At 43.8% G+C, this 21,871-nt stretch overlaps 1 protein-coding gene across 3 annotated transcripts; it reads left to right on the forward strand.

The window, feature by feature from the left end:
• Nucleotides 1-615: 615 nt before the first annotated feature.
• btbd10a (BTB (POZ) domain containing 10a) lies at nt 616-21,521 on the forward strand. 3 transcript variants are annotated; one of them, XM_071524347.1, is made up of 9 exons: nt 3,731-3,858; nt 8,580-8,854; nt 9,246-9,570; nt 10,709-10,811; nt 15,214-15,334; nt 18,386-18,583; nt 18,909-19,019; nt 19,625-19,896; nt 19,948-21,521. In XM_071524347.1, the coding sequence occupies exons 1-9, from the start codon at nt 3,731-3,733 to the stop codon at nt 20,140-20,142; spliced, it is 1,728 nt and encodes a 575-aa protein (XP_071380448.1). In that variant the 3' UTR covers nt 20,143-21,521. The 3 variants fall into 3 exon arrangements, with proteins under 3 accessions (XP_071380449.1, XP_071380448.1, XP_071380450.1); XM_071524348.1 differs by lacking the exon at nt 3,731-3,858 and adding an exon at nt 616-775 and having other exon boundaries at nt 19,625-21,521; XM_071524349.1 differs by lacking the exon at nt 3,731-3,858 and having other exon boundaries at nt 8,656-8,674; nt 8,723-8,854; nt 19,625-21,521.
• Nucleotides 21,522-21,871: the final 350 nt, after the last annotated feature.

The raw sequence follows: 21,871 nt of genomic DNA on the forward strand, positions 1-21,871 counted from the left end.
TGCACTTTTATTTATTTATTTACCAGGTGGTATTCACCGTTGATGAAGCTATTTATTTCAAGAAATTGAATGAAGGAAAGAGTAGGACCAATGTTGTTGTTTTTTAAATATAAGTTGATAATATCCGTGTCAAAGTAATTTTTTGCTTAGTCTACCAAAACAATGTGTAATTGTTTTAGTTTGTGTTTAGTTTGTTCATTATATTTGATCTAACTGGCAAATTTAATATTTGCGCATGTAATGATTATGTGGATTTTGACTACAGAATATGTTGTCAAAAGCCATATCTAAGATGAATTATGTGCACTTTAACAATATAAAGTAGACAATTATATTTTTATAAGCAGCCTAGCTGTAGGCCTGAATAAAATCATTCTTCTCAAATGTTTTACAAACCCTTATAATTGAGACTTTCTAAATGGTATCAGGCTTGTGTGTGTGTGTGTGTGTGTGTGTAGGAGGGGTGGGGGGATGGGGGTGGGGTGGTCCGGCAATTTTGCGCGCAGTGATTGGTCAGTTGGCCACCGTTTGACCCCGCCCTCAACGGTTTCCGTGGAAGCCGGGATTCTCTCGCGATACGTTCCACGAGAACTCCGCTTTTCCAAATCAAAAGTCCCCAGTCAAATGTAGCTAGCTACTACGAGTTGGGTTGAAAAAACAGCAACTCGTGAGGTGTCACATGCCTGTCTGTGTTCGACGCATGCAATTATATTGTACAAGGGACTATTTACTCAGCTACCGGATAAGACTTCAAATCGGAATGTAACGCGAAGAGGTAATGAAAACTTGTTTTGAAAATCCTGTTTATGGAGCTAGCTAGCTAACGTTAGCAGACCTAGCTCAGGTATTATCTGCCGAGCCGTTAGCTACAGTGTTGTTAACTTAATCAAAAAGTCTAATTCCCTCTTAAAACGGGGCTTCTTGCTTTTTAAAAACACACCACTGCATTTAAAAAACAAAAGCGCAAACGTTCAGTTAAGCTAATTTTAATAATAGTCAAAGTAATAATGTTAGTTATTCGTACATTCATGTCTAACTGTACGTTAGCCACCAAGGGGCGACCCTGACTAATAGGGCTAATGTAACTGTGGCTAAACAGCGTGGTTGCTAAGCGACATGTGAGGGTATGAATGGTGGTTTTGGGTTATCGTATTAATATTAAAATGAACTATTATGCAGTTAGCTATTACCCAGTTGTGTGTTTACCGGGCGATTATTTAGCGACGGTACAACAGCTTCCGCTGCGAATCAGACTGAGGTGAAGACCGGTTTTGTGATCATTTGCCTACATATTTGACTATACTTGTAGTCAATCACGCCATAGTTTATTTGTCAAAGGCGAGGAACCATGGTTGTTGCATTCATTAACTTTTTTTAAATCCCAGTTTGTTTCATTGTCAGCACTGTGTATAGCAGCAGCCTGCAGCTGACATGCACTTCAGCTGAGATGGAACCACACTGGGCTACGATGACCATGTCTGGACCATAGAGATAAAACAGTTTTTGTCAGAACCTGTTGAACCCAGTTAAAACAACTATTCACGAATCCCCTCTGATAATGCAGCGTCGTATATGTGGAACAACAGTAGACCACGTAAGCTTAAGTGGACTGGTAGGACAGTCAGGGGTTTGACGTTGCACTAATCTAGACAGATGTTCTGACGCTTAATCCCATCCTGTGCGGTATCTGGCTGCCTGATGACCATTATTCTAAAAGATAAAAGAAAAGATAAAGCCGGCCGGAGGTGACCTGTTGATGCCATCTGGATCTTCAAATGCAGAAGGAATAAAGAGTTAACCTTTGCAGGAATGGCTGATATGCCTAAAGTAATCTATCTATCTATCTATCTATCTATCTATCTATCTGTCTATCTATTTATCTGTCTGTTTGTCTGTAAGGGTTTAGGCTGACTGGAGTTGTGATATGCCACATATGCTGTGTAAAGGGGTCCCCTGGTGTCACGGAGGCGACACTGCCTTCAGTTGCTCTTACAGGACACAGCTGACATTGCCTTGCTTGATTGCTTGACACTGGAATTATCTGGGCCATGATCGCACAAAAATCACGTTTCATTATACTGTATGTGGGCCTATACCGGAATCAGACTTTTCATTGTAAACTGAGATATTGCGCCATTTTGTCAAGTCCACCTGGACCATGACTTGCAGTCTTAATGCTGAGGAGGGGAAAGGAAGGAGAGTGAAAAATCACTAATAATCTTATAATCTCATAATATGGGCTTTTAGTGTGTCTATACTCACTGGTAACGTTATCCTATTTAATGGTATTTCTTTTTTTATCTCCTAAGATATTAGTATAGATTTTTGTGGTATATATATATATATTCTTTTTTACCTATAGCTAGTTGCTGCATGACATTTCAAAGTTTGGTGTGATATTTGCATCCTTCTAAAAATGTATTACAGGATTACTAGGCTATATTTTTCGTATGGAATTATAGTTTAAATTTAGTTTCAGTGTTTTTCATACACTCCAGTTTTCTCTTTTATTTCAGTTTTGTTGGCGCTGAGTTTTAGTCAAATACAATAACACTGACCAGGACAGCAGACAGATTCCGTGCAGACGGTCAGGGAGGTCGTGCAGGGCTTCGTTGTGTGATGCTGCCTTCAAGTGATGTCGGGAAAAAAATGAAGTTACGACTTGAGTGCACATGGATCGACCCAACAGAGTGATACGTCTGGGAAAGTCGGGATTTTCTAATAGTTTGTCGATACCTGACGTTTAGGGGGGTGTCTTGAGGGAGGAAGGAGACCGACAGCTGATGGTAAAAGTGATGAGGCAGCCGGGAGATATTGACCTTGCTGTGCTGCGTACGCTGTCTTGAGGCTTGGCATTGCGCAACCTTGAGTGTATTATAGTATACAACAGTTTTTAACAAAAGAACAACGCAGTGAATCAGATTCAACGATAAAGTAGCCTACTCTGCCAACAAATAGGCTACAGTTCAGATCATCCAGATTTTGGTGTTACAGAAACAAGTGATATTGACGAGTTACAAGTTTCTGATTTTTCTGTAAATGAATTGATACAATCTATGATAGAACGTAAACATGCGCATTGATATTTTTGTAATAAGGTTTTGGTAGGATATGGGTGCAGTTATACGATTTTAGCACCCAGTGGAATGCCTTTCAACCAATCATATTGGTCGGGTGGAACTGTCTGTTGTATAATTTATTATTGTAACTTGTTGTTTGGCATTGTGTGTAAATAGTAGGATATTCAGGTATAGGCTCTATTTTCACTCTTTTTCTCTACGTCTTTTTTTTTTTAGTTATCATGCATTTTTATTATTTCATTGCCTGATGTGCATTTTCTCCTCTTCATTTTGCCCCCGCAGTCCACAATAGCTCCGTGTCGCATGATTTAAAAAGCAAACCAACAGCCATCAAAAACACCATAGGCCTACATGTTTTGTTGTTACTTCCGACCAGACGCACTTGAATGCGCGACCGGTCCTATTTTACGGACCTCTGGAGTGGGAGTCTACGAGGAGCACTCGAAGGCAGCACCGGTCTGATTCAGTCGAGCACACGGCCATTCACAGTTTAAGGTCCCTCCGGTGACTCTGAATGACTCGCCGGCGCGCGTCTCCCTCGCCGCGTAGACCGATTTGACCCTTTCGATCGAGGCTGCGGATTTTACCAGCGAGTTAAAGTGGAAGTTGCCGCCTAGTTTGTGAAACGATGCTGATGAAGTTGGAAAGTAATGAGCGAGGATGCTGAAGCTGCCGGCAAGCCCGCTTTGTTCGGAGGAGCGCAAGGCTTTTGTGCCGCTGTCATCCCGCAGCTCATCCCCTGCTGCTTTGTCTTCACTTGGCCCTCTGATAGCGACTGGTAGGTGCACGTCCGCTTTGTAATGCACCGCTTTTTATTTCTCTCATGCTATTACATTTACTCACTGCTAGTACCTCGCTTTAATTACGATTTCCCCGCAATTCAAAGAATTACGATGCTGCCCTAGCAAGAAAAATCAGCAGGATATTATCCCCGCATGGACTCAGAGTGGGTCTGTGGTACTTAACACTGAGTTAATGGTGACCTTATAATACTTATGGTAATCTTTCATCTCCGATGCTATCACTATATGAATAATATTCCTATAATATTCCATTAAGAAATATTATATTTTTTCCTGCATGGCTGTAGTTCTTTTTCGTAAGGGCGAAATAATTACACTCGTATTCATATTATGATAAAAGGGGTATTTCCCTGTTATGTCCTTTTTATCCAGGATCTTTGCTGGATTTCTGCCCATGCCGTAGCACAGAGCAGCCTTCCCTGCCTTTGCCCATCAGTGTGTCGGTGTCAGCAGCCCCTAAATAATAGATGGGACCCTCTTCTTTAAGTAACGGGGCTCTCACCCCGTGCTTTTAATAGACTGCAAGGACACCAGTGCGTCTTTGTCTGAGTTTTTGCGTGCTAGATGGCGCGGTGGTCTTGTACTTGGATTCGAAAGAGTATCAGCCTACATCCAGGGCTTCTGTAAGTCATGCCATGGTGATCATGCTATAGGCCATTGACCTATTTAACAGAGAAGGGGAAAAAAACGTGATATCAAGAGGGGGGTGGTGCTGGGTAACGGGAAATTGGACATGTGAAATGTTAGCCTCCTCTATCTCTTTCTGTTCCATCAGTGTGAAATCTTGGCCGCCGCAGATTTGCATTGCCGTGTGAAAGATGAGAGGAGCTGCCTGCCCCGAGTGAAATATTGCCTCCTCAGTTCCTTTGTTCCTTCCACCCCGCTGGTCTGGCCACTGGCTGCCTGCCTGGTTGGCTGGAAGACCCGCTTTTGTTTCTATTATCCCGTTTCTACCTCGCATTAAAATCCCATTGGAGATAAAAGATGCTTTTATAGCGTGTCAGGGCACCAAGCCATAATAAGCACAGGTGTAAATACACACATTAGGTGCTGCAATCAGACCTTCCTAAAATCACTCAGACTCCCAATTATTTTTTGGCAACATTCACATCAGGGTGTAACCTTGGCAAGCCTTTTTAATAGGCTAGATCTGGCTAATGTTATGCGGCTTTCTATGAACGGCCTTGGGTGCCTTTCTTTCACATTTTGTACTGATAGGTACTATCTGTGATGCGGGCTGGAGGATTGTTATCTTGTCCTCTTTATACTTGCCAGACGGTCCACCTGAATGCTTTCTTGGCTGCGCCGAATACACTGGACAAGAAGGGGAGATGTGTGTGTACGTGTGTGTGCACGTTCATTCCCTTTCTCAGCTGCTATGGTGACCCTAGTCTTCAAGGACATAACCGGAGTCTGCAGCTGCACCGTGAAGCTGACACATCGGGAAGTAAAAAAAAAAAAAAGAAGCGGGGGTGGGAGGGTGGGTCTTGTTTTATTCTGACATTTCAATAATTTTGCCCCCTTGATTTTGCTAAAATTTGAATTGAACTGTTACAGATCCAGTTGCTATGTTAGCCAAACCTGTCCTGGAGAGAGATAGTTAGCCAATTAGCCACTCAGTCAGTCTGTTGGTCAGCCAGCCAGCCAGCCAGTCTTCTCTGCAGCTAGTCAGCCATCCAGCAAGTTGATAAGCCAGCCAGTATCCAGGGAGGCTTTTCTCATTACCAGCTTTTGAAGCTCTGCCAAAACATACATAGCCTAGTCATTGGGCTGGCTGCACAGAAACAAAGGTCTAAGGTTTATAATTTATAATTCAGTAATGCACTGCTCACCCTGGGTTAATAGGCTACGCCGTTCTCTAGCACTTTTCACTGACTGAGTGAAAATGTTCTGCTGAAGTCTACAATACGGCTGCACTTACTTGTTTTGTCAAATTGTAGGGAGAAGAGCTGTTTTGTATTTGCTTTATTTTAATTTTTAGTTAAAAAGTTTATATATAATCTACCTACAGTTGCCAACCAAATCTATGTCCATGGACTAGGTTAGTGCTTTGTGTGTGTCAGTAGTTTGCGTCTGTGTATCTAGTTGTGTGCTATGCAGAGTAGAAGGCACTACTCTGGCCTTGTCTGCTTGCCTTTATGCTTCACTAACTCCATTTTTATAAAAGATTTTAGAAAAGAAGTCTCTCTCTCTCTCTCCCTCTGTGTCTCCCTCTGTCTCCCCAGTTTCCATCTCTCTGATGGTCATCATCATATTTCATAGCAGCTCCCCTCATGAGAGCAAGGCTCTCTTCATTACTGAGACCTGCATGTGTTTGTGCCATTTGAGTAAGCTGACTGCTATCGATCAGACAGCTAGCCACATTGTCGCAATGGAAATGAAACAGATGCAGTTGTTCTAAGTGGTTGTGTGTGTGTGCATGTGCGCTCTAAGGCTTAGAAACAATTGGATCAACAAAAAGGGAAAAGAGCAGAAATATCACATGAATAAAAATGAATACAATAATGTAATCTATAATAATAATAAAATAAATGTAAAATAAAAACGTTCTAATAGGATACTGTTTAATATATTTTTTTCTGTTTCCATGCTGCTACCTGCTATGAATGTCTAAACAAGTCACAGACATATAAGCAATACACACACACACTCACTCACAGACACGGCCAACTGGCCCCTGTTTCCTCTTCATCCCTTCCCCCCTGTCCAGATCCCCCTGCATCCACAACCACATCCGTAAATGAAATTTGTACATTTTAAAGTGTACATTTGTAACTCTATTACATGCCTGTCAAACACAATAGCAGCGCACACTTTGGAGCCCACGCATGGATAAATTACAACCTTGCCTGTGGCGAGTTAGCCAACTAAGTTAAAACTCTTTTCTCATTTTCAGTAGCCTCTATCACGCTTTTCCATCTTCCCTAAATGGCTTGCTCTTAACAGACATAACAGGGCAGCGGATTTCTCCTTAGTCCTTGAGTGAATAAACGGGAGTGTAAGTACCTTGAAAACGTGTCGGACCTATGCAAACAAATGTTTCACCCGATAAGCTACAACAGAAGCTGTAAATAGAGTTTCATTTGACTGTTGGGTAAAGTCCGTTGTCTAGCGAAATTTTATTGTGTTCATAAAATCGTTCTGGAAATGATCTTGATAGGAGAATGTAAAAACAAAAAACATTTTAGCGTTCAATCTCATGTTGTGCGTGCATGTACTTGCAAACCTAAGTGTGCATTAACGCATGCATGAGGTTGTGTGTGTGTGTGTGTGTGTGTGTTTAAAACCACTCGGAAACGGAGAGCACACATTATAACAACAGCTCTCCCAGGGCTGCTTGTCCGTCTCCGGCGGAACACTGAATTACAGCGAATCACTCAACGACGCATCATTTGGTTAGAGGCAAGGCGGGGCGGTTGTTACCTGTCAGTCAGGCACCCTCCGAAAGACCGGTTTGTGGAGCAAGTAAACAGGTCAGGCCGTATCTATTTGTTGGCCTGTACCTAAGTGAGTTCAGCTCACTTAGATTGTTTCACATGGATACACTCTCTAATGGATGTTGAGAGTTGGGGCTGTGTGTGTGTGTGTGTGTGTGTGTGTGTCTCTAGCTGCAGGCAGAGGTTGGCGGTGGTGGTGGTTTGGTGTTGGCCCTTTTCTGCAGCACTCAGCTCCAGTAAGGGTTCACATGAGTTGACTGCAGACTTTTTACAGACTCTTTACTCTCTTCTCGCTCCACAGAGCAGCACGCGAAAAAAAAAAAACCCAAACTCTTTTACCCCCCTGAGCGATTTGTGCATGTGTGTGTGTGTGTGTGTGTGTGTGTGTGCATGCCTTGTCAGTGTCTAAATCTGTGCACCAAGTAATCTATCTCATTGTGCCATGTAGTCATGCGTAAATGCCATGGTCTCTTTATCATTAGTAACGTCATCCGACTCGAGATTGAAGTTTGTTTTTGTCTGTGTGCTAGTGTTCCCACTGTACCAGAATGTCAACTTTGATAAGAATACTAAGTCATCAAGCAGTGTCACAGGACAACCACTCTACTCTATTCTCTCTATTTTATCCAAAAGCACTAGAGAAAGCACCATAGCTTCAACATCAGTATCAATAACTTAGATAACTTCAGAAATATTCAACAGTGCAGTGAGAACAACTTAACAAAATGTGTGAAGATCTTGAATAAAACTGTATCAATGCTTTGCGAAGTTGCTTGTGTTGCTTGACTTGGACAGCTTTGTAGAAACTTTGGGTTGGTTGGGTGTCCATCTTTGTCAGCTTTGTAAATCAGTTGAGGTGAACTGGGATTCCGTTCAAGACATGGTGGACTGTTTGATGCCGTCAGCACATTTTCAGCTGTTTGACTGTTGAATTCTGCTGCTGCAGCCCACTGTCAAAAGCCAGATTGCAGCTCTGTCTGTTACAATCCTTCTTCTTCTTTCTCTTCTTCTACTTCCTCATCTTCTTCTTCACCTTCACCTTCTTCCTCTTCTTCCTATCTGCATGTATACACCCTCTGGACGTGATGCTGAGATGGAATTCAGTATTTCACTATGGTGTCAAAGTAGTACCGACATTTTGGTTATTGTGACAACACTAGTTGGTCTTCATCAGATGTGATCGAAGTTTACACCAGTGAGAGAGGTGGACGTGCGTATCACTTTGATTTACTCAACGTATTCTCTTGTCTCTCCCTCAGCGACCAGCAGCGTGGTTTGTCAGAGTCGGACGGCGACCGTCAGCAGCAGCAGCAGCAGCAGCGGCGGCTCGGCACCATGAGTCTGTACGGCGCCGGTGGCGGGGCGAGTGGAGGAGGAGGAGGAGGAGGAGGAGGCGGAGGAGGAGGCGGGGCGGAACATTACCGGGAGCAGCGGCGGCGCTCCAGCGACCGCTCCCGAGACTCCTCCCACGAGAGAGGAGAGGGCCAGCTCACCCCCTGCATCCGGAATGTCACCTCGCCCACCCGGCAGCACGGTGAGCAGAAAGGAAGGAAGGGGGATGGGCCCCCCCCATCCCCCTTCCCCTGTTTCACTTTTTGAGTCCCCCCCTCCCCCCCGGAGGGGGGGACTCAAAAAGTGAAACAGTCGTTGTCGTGTGTGCTCCTCTAAAAAGTTGTTCTCAACTTTAGAAAATGCTCTCTGCCTAAAAAAAAAAAGACACCAGGCTTGGCACTTTTTCCAAATTGGCCGCTTTCAGTCCGACTTGCAGCTGCTCCCCAGTGACTGCGCTGACAGTTTGAAAAAAGCGTAATTCATCTGATTTATTAGCTGTAGTGTTGTCTTTGTCTTCATCTCCTAACCACATGTATGTGTGTGTCTGACTGTCTGCGAGCTCGCTTGTTCATGTATCCTCCTCTCTACTGCAGACCGTGAACGCGGCGACGGCGGCTCATCTTCGAGATCCTCCAGTCCGCGTCCTCCCAGGGTTTCTCTGCCCTACCCCCCGATCGGAGGCGCTCTGATGGGACACGTGGCTCGGCCCCTGGGTGCCCCCGGAGGCGACCTCCACTCCAAGGCCCTGGGGCTGGGCCACGGACCGTGCGACATGATCTACGTGTACGACTTCAGCAGTAAAGAGGGGCCCCGTGGCGGGCTGCGGGCTGGGGAACGAGTGACGCTCATCGTGGACAACACGAGATTCGTGGTGGACCCCGCTATCTTCACAGCTCAACCTAACACCATGTTGGGCAGGTAAAGACTGGCGTGATTTTAGGTCAAATCCACATACATATTTATAAGGTGCTACTTGTAGTGTTTTTAAACATCAATATATCATTGTGAAATTCAGTGTTATGAGATAAAATGTCATGAGACCACGATTGGTAGCCTCTGTCTCACACTGGCTTGCTCAAAATTAAGACCTAATTTCTCATAAACCCCGTTGCTCCAGCTTTGTGTCATAAAGCAATCCAGCAGTTTCCCATTAAAACTGAGCCAGTGGCACAAAGTAGAGGCTGGTAGAAGCTGCCAATCAACTCAGCGATGGTCTTGTTTGTATATGGTAATTACACTGTGTCAATATTGATGTGGTAATGATTTATTGATGTTAAAAGCTAAATCTAGCACCTTTTAATAATAGAAGGTAAAACCTTATTCCACTTACCTTTAACATGGGGATTATTTGGCACTTGAACGCCATGAAAACCAGAATATAAACTAATCACCAAGATTGGATGCAGCTGGACGAGTTTGTAGCGTTCAGATTTTTACTTCCCATTCATTTGAATGAGGAAAATAGACTGACAATAGCCAAATAGCATTTTTATTGATAGATGAGAACATAGCCAGAGGGATACCATTTGGGAGACATAGTCTGTTTGGGAGACCAGATCTACTTTTATTCTTAAATACTAATTTTAGTGTAAAGCATGGATAGAAATGCAAAATTACGAAGGACCCAAGATTGCTTCATTGTCTTGAAAGCAGGATCTGTTGTTGAATCTGTTCACAAACGTGTTAAATGTCAGATTTCAGGCTACTTTCGGTTTTCATGGCGGTCAAGTGCCAAATAACCCCCATGTTAAAACTAAGTGGAATATTGCTTTAAGGTAGAGTTGTGATTTTTAGTCTTCTTCAGGATAATTTCTCCCATTATTTTCTACTTCTTCCTGTTGTTGTGATCCCTGTTGTTGGCAGCAATTAAATACTGAGGGCAAATTCTGATCAACTTCAGTCTTTGATGTGCTAATACCGCCTTGAAGCTGATCAGAGCGTGTTACAAACAGCAGCAATACTGATAGATCAGAGGATAAATGAACCACTAGTGGCACGGTTTCTCTGATGATATTGAAGTGTTCTGCATGTTTCTGATCTGCTGTGTGTTTTGCAGGATGTTCGGTTCGGGGCGGGACTACAACTTCACGCGACCCAATGAGAAGGGAGAGTTTGAGGTGGCCGACGGCATCAGCTCCACCGTCTTCAGAGCCATTCTGGTGAGGAAAGCCGAGTCCGGGCCTTCGTCTGGGGCTGACATGCTCTCTCTCTCTCTATCTCTCTCTCTCCTCTCTTTCTCTCCCTCTTTAATCCCTCCTCTTTGTCCTTCTCTCTCTCTCCTTCCCTCTCTCTCTCTCGCTCTCTGTTGCCCGGTGAATTCAGGACTCCTCTGATAACATATGTCTCTCAATGCTTTAACCGCTTCTTTCTTCTCCCTCTATCCAGCTCCCCCTCCATTAATCCATATTTCTATTACACCCATCAGATACCTCCACCACCACATCTCTCTCTCTCTCTCACTTTCCTCTGCCGTTCGTCTGTTCCACTCCACTCTGTCCATTTCCTGGGTGTGATATCGAACGCTCTGTACCTCCATCATTCCCTCGCTGCTTTTACCGACAGAGATGTTCAGCTCAATCTTAAATGGGAGATCAGTTCTCTTACTAACACGATACTCGAGTCCAGTTTTGTGAAGCAAAATATACAAGTGCTTTACCTCATCTGTCAGTCACCATACAGCGGTCTGCATGTCCTCAAAAAGTCTGAAAAAGTCTTAAATTACACTGTCTAAATTTATGGCCTTGAAACACATTAAATGCAGTAATGAGAGGTCTTAATTGTTTCACCATATAATCACAGTCTTATTTTTTAATTGAGTTTCATTTTGATGCAAATATGAATTTGGATAAATATATTGACAGATTGTTTACATTCGGTGATATTTAGTCGAGGCAAGGTTGGGAAGTAAGGCAAACAAAATAAGACAAATGCAGTGAAATGTGTAGTTTCACCAAAAGATGTGAATGGGACCAGCAGTAGTTTTGATTTTATTTTCTTATGTTGTACTACAGCACAGATACAGAACAGGGCTAATATAATATGCCAAACTTGTTTTGTTTTTATAGCATCTACTTTAATAACCATAGTTGGACATCATGTCCCTAATAATTTCCTAGTGTCCTTTTTCCTATACTGCCCATTTACAGGTCTAGATCTATCATTAGCTATGTTTCATTGGAAATGGGCTGTTTTTGACAGATTTCTCATTATTTTGGTAGTTTAATTGGTCTTAAATTTAAATCCAAGTAGCATTAAATAGGTCTTAGCTCGATGCCCAATTCCTATTCTGTTGTCAAATTCAAATCTTTATTGGCAGGACAAGAGAATCTTTGCTGCCCAAGGATTTACAAAAATATAACCACCAATAAATGAACAAAAATCGAGCATAGAAACATTTAAAAAATCAGATCAAAACATTATAACAGGGGATATTGTACACACCCGCAGTTCATATACTGCATGTTCATAAATTTGAAATGTATACGATAAAATGTGAGTCATCAGAGATGGGTGAAATCCCAGCACTGAGTTGGAGTAGCAGAGTGCAACAGTTAGTCCTATTCCCTTACATATCTTCACACATCCTCACCCAGGACTATGGGTAGGTTTGTATTTGTGATAGGGTCCTAAGTTGGGAATATTTCTTTAAATTTAAGACGTATAAGTCTTGTGATATTTTGAACATAAGAAAAATAGGTATATATATTTTGATTTCCCCGTGTTTGCAGTGCTTTCAGAGCCTCTCATCCTTGGGTTCAGTTTCAAGGTTCCCAAGTAGTAGATTTACTATGAGTTGTTCTTTTGATTTGTTTCATTAATACTAAGGGAATTGGTCAGTTTAATTTCTCTGTCTAAAGTTTGATAGCGCTTTTATTCTGAATTTGAATTTCATGTTTCCAATAATCTGTGTACCATCTTTTGAAGTGGAGGTCAGGTCATCAGTGGATCTTACCATATATCAGTCGACACACTGTGATAAAATCGATGTCTTAATGGTATCAGGCGACCATCTGAGTAAAAATCAGTTTAAAAAACAATCAGAGCCTCTCTTATCGCTGTCCTTTCAACCCTCTTTCTCTCCCTCTATCTTTCTCTCTCTCCCTTTTTCTCTGTCATCTATTCCCTACTGCCTTCAGAAGTATTCAAATACCCATCTATCCATCTATGTACCTTCTTTTTCTACTGTTTTCAGAGAACTACCCTGGTAGTATAGAACATCCTGCATATTTTTTCTCAGCCTGCTATCTTTAGTTTCTACCCTTTTATCCTTTGTTACGTTGCTTTGCTGGTGATGTTAGGGAGCCCTGTTTGGGGTAAAGGGTCTTTGTAGAAAAAGTTTAATGGAAAAATCCATCTTTGAACACTCTTACACTGTTAGATATCATCAGTCTGTGATGTTCAGTGCATTCCAGGAGTTATTTTGTGATAAAGTCTTGTAATTTACTTCTTTGGTGAACCTACTTTCCCTCAACCTGTCTCGTCTAGTTTTACTTCAGTTAGTGATTTCCTACATTGAAATGACTTTCGACAACCGCTAGTGATGGGCTGTAAATTTTTGCTTTCAATCAAAGGTGTGTGTATGGGTATATAAAGATAGTTAGCTAGCCAACTAGGTCATGAACACTGGGGCGTATGGAGAATCTTATGAGTTTTTTCTCGCAAACTTCTGACTTTAATCACAGAAATTAATTTTTTGTTTTTTTTCTTGTAAATTTCTGTAAATAGCTGAAACAATTCTCAACATGGTATCATGTCAATGGTTGGCCAGTTATTCACAGGAATAAGAAAAACACACCAAACAACAAAACGGGCCCAGAAATGCAAGGCACATCACCAATAGTTGTTTTTAACAATGTTAAGTTGTTTCAAGTGGATTTTTCCTTTAAGAGGTTATGCTGTCGTATCTGTATATGGTTGGCTTTACTGCGGTTTTAATGTTGACAAAAGTGGTATTTGCAGCATGTGTTGGATAAGGCAGGTGTCCAGCTATCAGCTCCTAATACTGCACAATGTGCTTCTATTTCTCTCTGCCCTCGTCCAAATGTCCATTCGTTCTCTCGTTTGCTGTGCTGTTAAAGTCCACATTGACAGAAAGGTAGGTAGGAAAGCTTGTGTGTGTGTGTGTGTGGACTAATAAACTGTATTTTCAGAGAGAACACTTCCCTCAGTGGTTCGAGGTGTAATGTCATGAGGTTTGTCACCCTATTAGCTTGAAGAATGATCTTGTTGCAGTGGAAACAGGTTGACTCCTCGCTAGTCAGAATCTGGATTAGAGAACTCATGCAACTTCTCCAGTTGGAGAAACTTAAATATACTTTAAACAGGAACGAAACCCCAAACCCACATCTGTGTAAAGCCTGACATCTAATGGTAAAAAGAATGCTACTGAAATGGCCATCTGCTATTGGCTGATCTTTGCCGCCAGGCGATGTCACCACCTGTTTTCTATAGAAGGTGACATCAAAATAGTATCTATTTACCTCTACTCTTTGTGTGGGGAGTACTGAAGGGAATGAGATAATAATTGTTTGATTCTGGTTATGGGTAAGTTATACTGTCTGATCTTTATTACATCCAGTATGTGTGTGTGTGTGTAGCCATGAAAGCAAACCCAGAACGCTCACAGGGTGCTGGGACAGAAATGAGTGAATCTGACTGTCTAGTCGTAAAAGGGGATGCTGTCAGTGTCTTCGTAATTGAAAAACATTTTTCCCCCTCAATGCTGGTTAACTTGACCACGTGTGTTACAGTGTGAAATGTGTATGTAGATGTGTATGTTCGGTTTCCAAAAGTTGTCCTTTACACAGACAGCAAGATGGAGCGAGAGGAGAGTGTTCTCTTTGTGTTTGTCATCACGGCTTGCCAATATGAAGTGCTCTTGCTGAGAGGATGAAAGCACTTTGTGTGTGTATGAAAGGGGGAGAACTAGAAAGACGGCAAGGGAATGGAATCCCACAAAAGCTTTTCTCTCCTGTATCACCACCGCTCCCTCGCTTCGTCTTCCCCTCTGTCTAAATACAGAACAGAAACGCTAAAGGTGAGGCGGCCGCTCCCGTTCTCCTGCAAAATTAAAAAGGCCTCTCTCCGCTTCCCAGGCTGGCAGAGCGGCGCGGCGCGGGGCTTTAGAGCAAAGTTAGCAGGCTTTACAAAGACAAGCCACCGCGATGCCCTGGTGGCTGCTGGGAAAACAGCCGCTGCGAGCGAGCGAGCGGGGGCCCGCTTCCGCGTTTCACAGCCTGTAGAAGAGCAGAGGATGGGGCAAAAGCGGAGGGAGGAGGGAGAGTGACGTCGCCGGCTTTTGCCTTCATCACCGCTCGCTCTCCATCCCTCCCCCTCCTCCTCCTCCTCCTCTCCATCCATCTCCCACACTCTCTCTCCCACTCTCTCTCTCTCTCTCACTCTCACTCGCCTGTGTTTGAGCGGAGCGGCATCAATAATGGCGTCTTGTTTTTCCTCCCATGCCTGCGTGTGTGCATGACCGCCCTGCCCCGCTTCCACATATGTGTGCCTCCCCCGTGTGTGTGTGCGTGTGTGTGTGTGTGCGCGCTGGTGAAATGGCAGGATTACTACAAGTCGGGGATAATCCGCTGCCCTGATGGCGTTTCCATTCCCGAGCTGAGGGAGGCATGTGACTACCTCTGCATCTCCTTCAACTACAGCACCATCAAGTGCAGAGACCTCAGTGAGTACTGCAAATAGACACGGCTCATTTCGCTGTTAGTACAAACTATTATGTGCAGCTAGAGATAGATGCAGCCCGCCACTGTTGTCGTTAACACAGAGACCTCGGTGAGTGCGGAGCATAGGCAAAGATGATTTCATTGTTTTGTATATTATTCGGCAGCCTATTGAACTTTTATTTTATGACGAAATAGAGGAATTACTGCGTACTGGGTGTAGAGATAGCCACTGTCTTTCATTCTCCTGTAGAAATGACGATAATTGAGCCAGTAGTGGAGATATAGTATGATAGACAGACAGATAGATGTATCCCATTTACCTGTTATTTACAGTAAACATAGGCTCAGCCCTTGTTTACTGACCTGGCTGTTTGTTTTGTACTGATGTTGCTTGCCTGTCGTTTGCGTTTGACACACCTGCGGCAGTGTACTGTTACATGGAAAGGTCGTTTTGTTACAATGCTACATATCTGTGTCTGTGTGTGTGTGTGTGTGTGTGTGTGTGTGTGTGTGTGTATGACAGAGTGAGCACACTGGAGCCTATGCGCATATTTGTGTGCACTTATGTGTTATTGTGTGGAGAACAGTGTGTGTTGGTTGCTTCTTGTTTATGCCTCTGAGTGAGTAGGAGGAGCAGCCTCAGCTTGCCAGCTGATGATGTGTGTGTGTGTGTGTGTGTGTGTGTGTGTGTGTGCGCTGGGCTCTAAGTAGGTCATGATTAGCTGTGAGATCTGATGCCTGCTATGCAGCCCCGGCCACAAACCACCAGCGCTAGCAGGTCTCATTCTTCCAAATGGAGGCATGAGATGTGGTTTTTGAGGGTTTTTAGTTCGTAGTGCCTGCTTTTTTTTTTTGTGGTTTTCATGATTATTTTGTCCCAGATGTTAATCTCTGTCCCTAAGTTGGCCGTACAGATGCTCAGCATGGCAGCACATATAATACACCATGTTTTCTATTTGTGTGTTTTTAAGAGGTTGCATTCAGGAGTACATGGTTATACAACATTAATAGGGTTATACAACAAACATTGTTTGTTGTGTTCAGGCAGCGCAGCACAGGCAGCATTTAGAGGTTTTGAATGTGGGCAGCAGGGGATGGAGAAAGAAATCTGGAAACAGTAGGCTTGGATATCTGAGATTCTCTAGGGAATACGGACCATTTTCAATGCATATTCAGGGTTTTGTTGACATATACCGATCAAATATGGACTAAATATAGCCTACATCATTAGGACATACTGTGTCCTTGGATAGGATATATCTTAATGTCTTCTGTTTGTTTGTTAGTCTTTGCTAGTATCTCTGGAATCTAAAAGGTTAGGGTTAGGGTTAGAGTTCAGATATTCTCTGGATATGAAGTTTGAAAATTACATGATCGGAGAGTATTACTACTAGTAGTATTACTACTAGGCAAGGTTATCTACTGATTCTGGGCCTTTTGTCACAGGTTGTGGATAACATTAAGGGGTAGGGGGAAGAAGTATATACAGCCTTGCACAGAGGAAGAAAGAGACATTGTAGACACAGTTTTCAAGAGAAAGAGACAGAGGAGGAAGGCAGATTCTAGCAGCAGATAGTGGCAGTTTGAGTCTGAACATGCCCATTCTTTTGACAGGAGCTTTCACCCAGTTGTTTTTTGTTTCACGCTCCAATCCCCCTTTTCCCTGTCCTCTCTTTGTCTTTATACGAGTCCTGGAGAGGGATCTAGCTGTACTTACAGTCACTCTCTGAAAGAAACCTCAGATGTCCTCTTAGCCCTCACCATCAGTAATTTAAAGAGACACATTGACCGTTCCTGTTGATGCCCTTGTACTTTTAAAATTTTACAATACATTATCAATGGTTGGGCTTGGTCACAGGGTCATAAATCATTTTCTACAAGTGGAAAATAATGTCATATATCAATCATCAAAATAGCAAAGTTTCACATTCCAGTTTTATGAAAGGCACAGATGATATTTATTATGGGAAGTTACAAAGTATCTTTTAAAGACCCAGTTACATTGTGGCATCCTGAAACATTGTCAACCCACAACAACTCTGTTTACATGGTGATTTTTTTGGTGTTTCTTGTCTGAGCTTTTTCATGCAAGGGCTGAGAGTATGTAACTGCAAAACATGAGTTTTATGTTTATTTTGAGGCTGGGAAAGTGCTGTCTGCATTTGTAAACATTGGCATGAAACAGATGTGTATTTTCAGTGGTGATGAGCTGAGAAAGTTCTAGAAAGCTTATTTTGCACCTACAAATCAAGAATATTGAATGAACCAAAATTTAGGTGATAAAACAAGTTGTGTTGTCAAGTTTTGTATCTACATTCGATGTAGCTGGGATACATCTGGGCGACAGCTGACTTTATTATGTCTCTGGTATCCACACTGAAATCTGATTTCTCCTTCCCTCACCAAAATGCAGATAGCCGCATTTTACTTCCTCTCCTTATATTTACGTTGTTTAGTGAGATGGCAAGTGTTCGGGAAGTCCTGGTTGGAACGTTTGTTGCCGTTTACATATGTGCATTGGAGATGCATTGCATTTAATACGGCCAAATGCCTCTCTGATCACTTCTGGAGGTAGTTTGGGTGATCAGATCTTTAATGCATCTGGATTTTAAGCATTTTTGCTCAATTTGAATACAATCTGATCATCCAGGATGCAGGTTAATGCCAAGTAGAAAGGATGCATTTTATCTCTAACCAATACTGGGCTTGTTGTTCAAAGTAATATATTACCTATTATTATGTTTTTTCCAAAGTAATTACGTATTACTCCCTTGGGGCAGTAATTTATTACATTTCTGTTTGGATTAGTTTTCTGTTTCACTGCAAAATTGTTGATTACATCCTCTGAAAGGTACTACTGTAAATAAATTGGTGATTGATGACTGTAACATTATCCTTGAAATTGAATAGTAATTGTTTACACTACTTGTTGCCAGAAAAAGTACTGATATTACCGCGTTACCACCCAACACAGCTACTAACAGCCGTGTACTTCCTCCCTCTTTCTTTTGCCCTCCCTCTCCCCTACCCCCTACCCCCCCCCACCTCCTCAGGCGCCCTGATGCACGAGCTGTCCAACGACGGGGCGCGGCGTCAGTTCGAGTGCTACCTGGAGGAGATGGTGCTGCCGCTGATGGTGGCCAGCGCCCAGAGCGGGGAGAGGGAGTGTCACGTGGTGGTGCTCACCGACGACGACGTGGTGGACTGGGACGAGGAGTACCCGCCGCAGATGGGAGAGGAGTACTCACAGAGTAAGAGATATACAGTACATCATCACAGGGTTAGAAAAAAACCTGGTTAAGCTCATACTCTGATTATGAGAAACCTGGTTAATGTTCAACTTCTTAATGCTTTCACCATCTGTGCAAAGTCAGACCCGCACAGTATTATGGGTCAATTTTGATGTCAACAAAAAACATGGCAGTAAGCAGTGCTTACTATTACTATTGGGATCATCTTTTCTTTCTCCTGTATTAGCTGTGAAAAATAATACAGTACCCACAGACTTAGGATCAGTTATTGAAGGTCATGTGGTGGATTCATGTTCTGAATGTCGCTCTCCTCTGATGCCAACAGTCATCTACAGCACCAAGCTGTACCGCTTCTTCAAGTACATCGAGAACCGAGACGTGGCCAAGTCGGTGCTGAAGGACAGAGGGCTGAAAAAGATCCGACTGGGCATCGAAGGTACTGGATCCATGCTTTTCTTTTCCCTTGTTTGTCCCCACTACTGAATAACAAAGTATTTACAGTTATCATGCTGTACAGTTATGATTGTATTGGTTAGATGAGTTTCAGTTCTGATTTCAGTCATGTTGCAGATAAGAATTGCAGAAGTCCAGAAATAAAATTGTATTGTACTTGTAATATGCAACATGAAAACACGCGAAAAACAGGCTGTGTGCTGCACGCTGTAATGGCTACTGAATTCTTCTTCTATTCATTTAAAACAAACCGCTGTTGCTCAGGAGCAGCATGCATTCGCCACCCAGTGGTCAATGTAGGTATTACAATGTAGGTGTAAGCTGGTATTCGGCCATGTATCAAACCGGTTTTAAATTTTTTACACCGGCCCAAGCCTAGTAGGAACCCTGTATAATGCTTTTTAATGTAACTTGAGATCATTAGAGGTGTATTTCATGTGTTTTTTCCCCCAAAACACATTTGTAATAAAGTGCCAGTAGTCTAAGCGGTAGCTCAAATATAAACAAAGCAAAGTCAGGAAGGCTGCAGATGTTTCCCTCCTCTCTCACTGACCTGCTCTGGTGACCTTTGACCTCTTCCCTCTCCAGGCTACCCCACCTACAAGGAGAAGGTGAAGCGGCGGCCCGGCGGTCGTCCGGAGGTCATCTACAACTACGTCCAGCGTCCCTTCATCCGCATGTCCTGGGAGAAGGAGGAGGGGAAGAGCCGCCACGTGGACTTCCAGTGCGTCAAGTCCAAGTCTATCACCAACCTGGCGGCGGCGGCCGCGGACATTCCTCAGGACCAGCTGGTGGTCATGCAGCCCCCGGGGCCGCAGGTGGACGAGCTGGACACTCTGCCGGGACACCAGCCGCAGCCCGTGGGGCTCGGCGACCCCCACCAGCAGGGGCCGGAGGCCGCCTACCCCCAGCCGCCGCAGGGCTACGACGCCGCCAACCACCCGGCTCCGCAGGGGCAGGACGCCGGCCACCAGCAGGGGCAGGACGGCCCCGGCCAGCCCCCGCACAGTCTGCCCCACAGCAACCAGCAGCAGCACAGCAGCAACCTCACTCAGGCCACCTACCACTACGAGCCGGACCCCGACACTCCTTCACCCTCCGCATGAGACTGGCTGTCCACTCACCCCCCCCCCCCCCCATCACCCCCACCACATTCACACTGAGAGCAACCTGACAGGCAAACACACCGCCTTTCATAACCTTAAATCATTTTGATGAGTTTACAAAGCTAGCCAGCATCTAATTAGGTAGCATTGACTGAAAATAAACACTCAAAATGACTTCAGTTTACTGTCGACCCCGACATCGGATGCAACTGTCTTCCAGGCATCGTTTACTTCTATAGTCTTTCAAATAAAAGTTGTAGAGAACTGGGAAACTTTGAGCGGCTGCGATCAACTTCTCATCCATTTTGCAAGCACATCGTCATGGAAACAAGGAAGCACACAAACCTGAAGTTCAGCCACAGCCAACTTCTCTCTGCCGACAAGCTCGCCGAGCCTCCACGCCTCGGCCCGGTTCCCCTGCTGGCTCAGCTCTATAGGAAATGAACGGACTTCGGTGACTTGCTGATCACGTTGCTCCTAGTGTGAACTCTGGGGTTCGCCCTCCTCCTCCTCCTCCTCCTCTTCCTCCTCCTCCCCCCTCCTCCTCCAGCACTCTTCCACCCCCTCTAGTCACCCATGCCTTCTCCTCCTCGAGTGGCAAAAAAGGCCACTTTGCCTTTCTCTTGCACCTCCGCTGCAGCCTTTCTCGATCTTACAGCCTCAAGCAGAAAATACCGTCGTTAACGAACAAGATTTTCTTTTCGACAGCCAAGGAGCGATAAAGAAGCACACAGGAAACGCCAGGCCTCCTTGTCCAACTCTGTTCACACAGATTTTCCTTTTTATTTACCTGACCAAAGGAGATTTTATTTTCTTTCAGTATTCTCTATACATACAACAAAAAAGACACGGAAGAAAGTACTGTAGATTACATTATAATGAAGTTAAATTTAAGTGTGTGTGTGTGAGCGAGAGGTGACTGAGTGCGTGTGTGTGTGTGTGTGTTGCTGCTGTGTCATACTGTACCTCACACTGGGGAAGTGAAATTCGATACCTCTTCACGCTCTCAAACTTTATTTTTGGGGGCAGATAAGTTGGATGTGAATATTCACTTTTCCACTGTTTGTAAAGGCCTTGATACATGGATGATATTTTTGGTTTCAGGCAGCGTAGATGGGCATTTTTTTTTTCCACAACACCTATGACTTTTCCCCCACTCTTTTTGTTCAGTTTTGTCCTCATTAAACACCCCCCATCATTACTGCCTCAGACCTCGTTTTCCTCCATTACAGTTTCACTTCGCACCACATTTTGGTTTCGCTGCACTCCCCGCTCGCGACCCGACCGCTGTCCCGACCACGCAGGACGACAGGAGAGACGAGAAGACACATCCTACTTTTTTTTTTTTGTAATAAATGTTGTTCACAACACTTTCCTCACGGATGACTCTCGCCTTGTTTGTTTGTTTATTAATTTAAAAGGGAATGGCAGTCAGGTGATTGACGGGTTTAACTGGTAGTGAGAGGGTGTGGATTTTAATACTGCCTGACAGACAGGTATGGAGGGATGATGGGCTGCATTGTGTAGTGTCCAGGTTTTGGGGAGTGGTTGAACTGGACTTTCCAACACTGTTTTCTGACCATATTTTATTTGAAAAGTGACCCAAGTCCTGGGAAATCCCCTCCAATCAACCCATCACTCAATCAGTCAGATAGATTGATCAAGACTGAGCAGGCATGTTGAATATCTACCGATTGTAAGTCTCTCCGAGAGTGAAAACTTAAGTTAA

Source organism: Centroberyx affinis, unplaced genomic scaffold (assembly GCF_046629955.1).
Source record: "Centroberyx affinis isolate AG114_WGS23_722 - 3 ecotype Tasmania unplaced genomic scaffold, CSIRO-AGI_Caff_v1 ptg001184l_1, whole genome shotgun sequence".
NCBI lineage: Eukaryota > Metazoa > Chordata > Actinopteri > Beryciformes > Berycidae > Centroberyx > Centroberyx affinis.

Excerpts from the sequence above, each read along its gene's own strand:
- btbd10a (XM_071524347.1), top strand. The coding sequence starts at position 3,731 with ATGAGCGAGGATGCTGAAGCTGCCGGCAAGCCCGCTTTGTTCGGAGGA. Across the intron at positions 15,335-18,385 it reads CATCAAGTGCAGAGACCTCA|GCGCCCTGATGCACGAGCTG; the intron begins GTGAGTACTGCA and ends CCACCTCCTCAG. Across the intron at positions 19,020-19,624 it reads GATCCGACTGGGCATCGAAG|GCTACCCCACCTACAAGGAG; the intron begins GTACTGGATCCA and ends TTCCCTCTCCAG.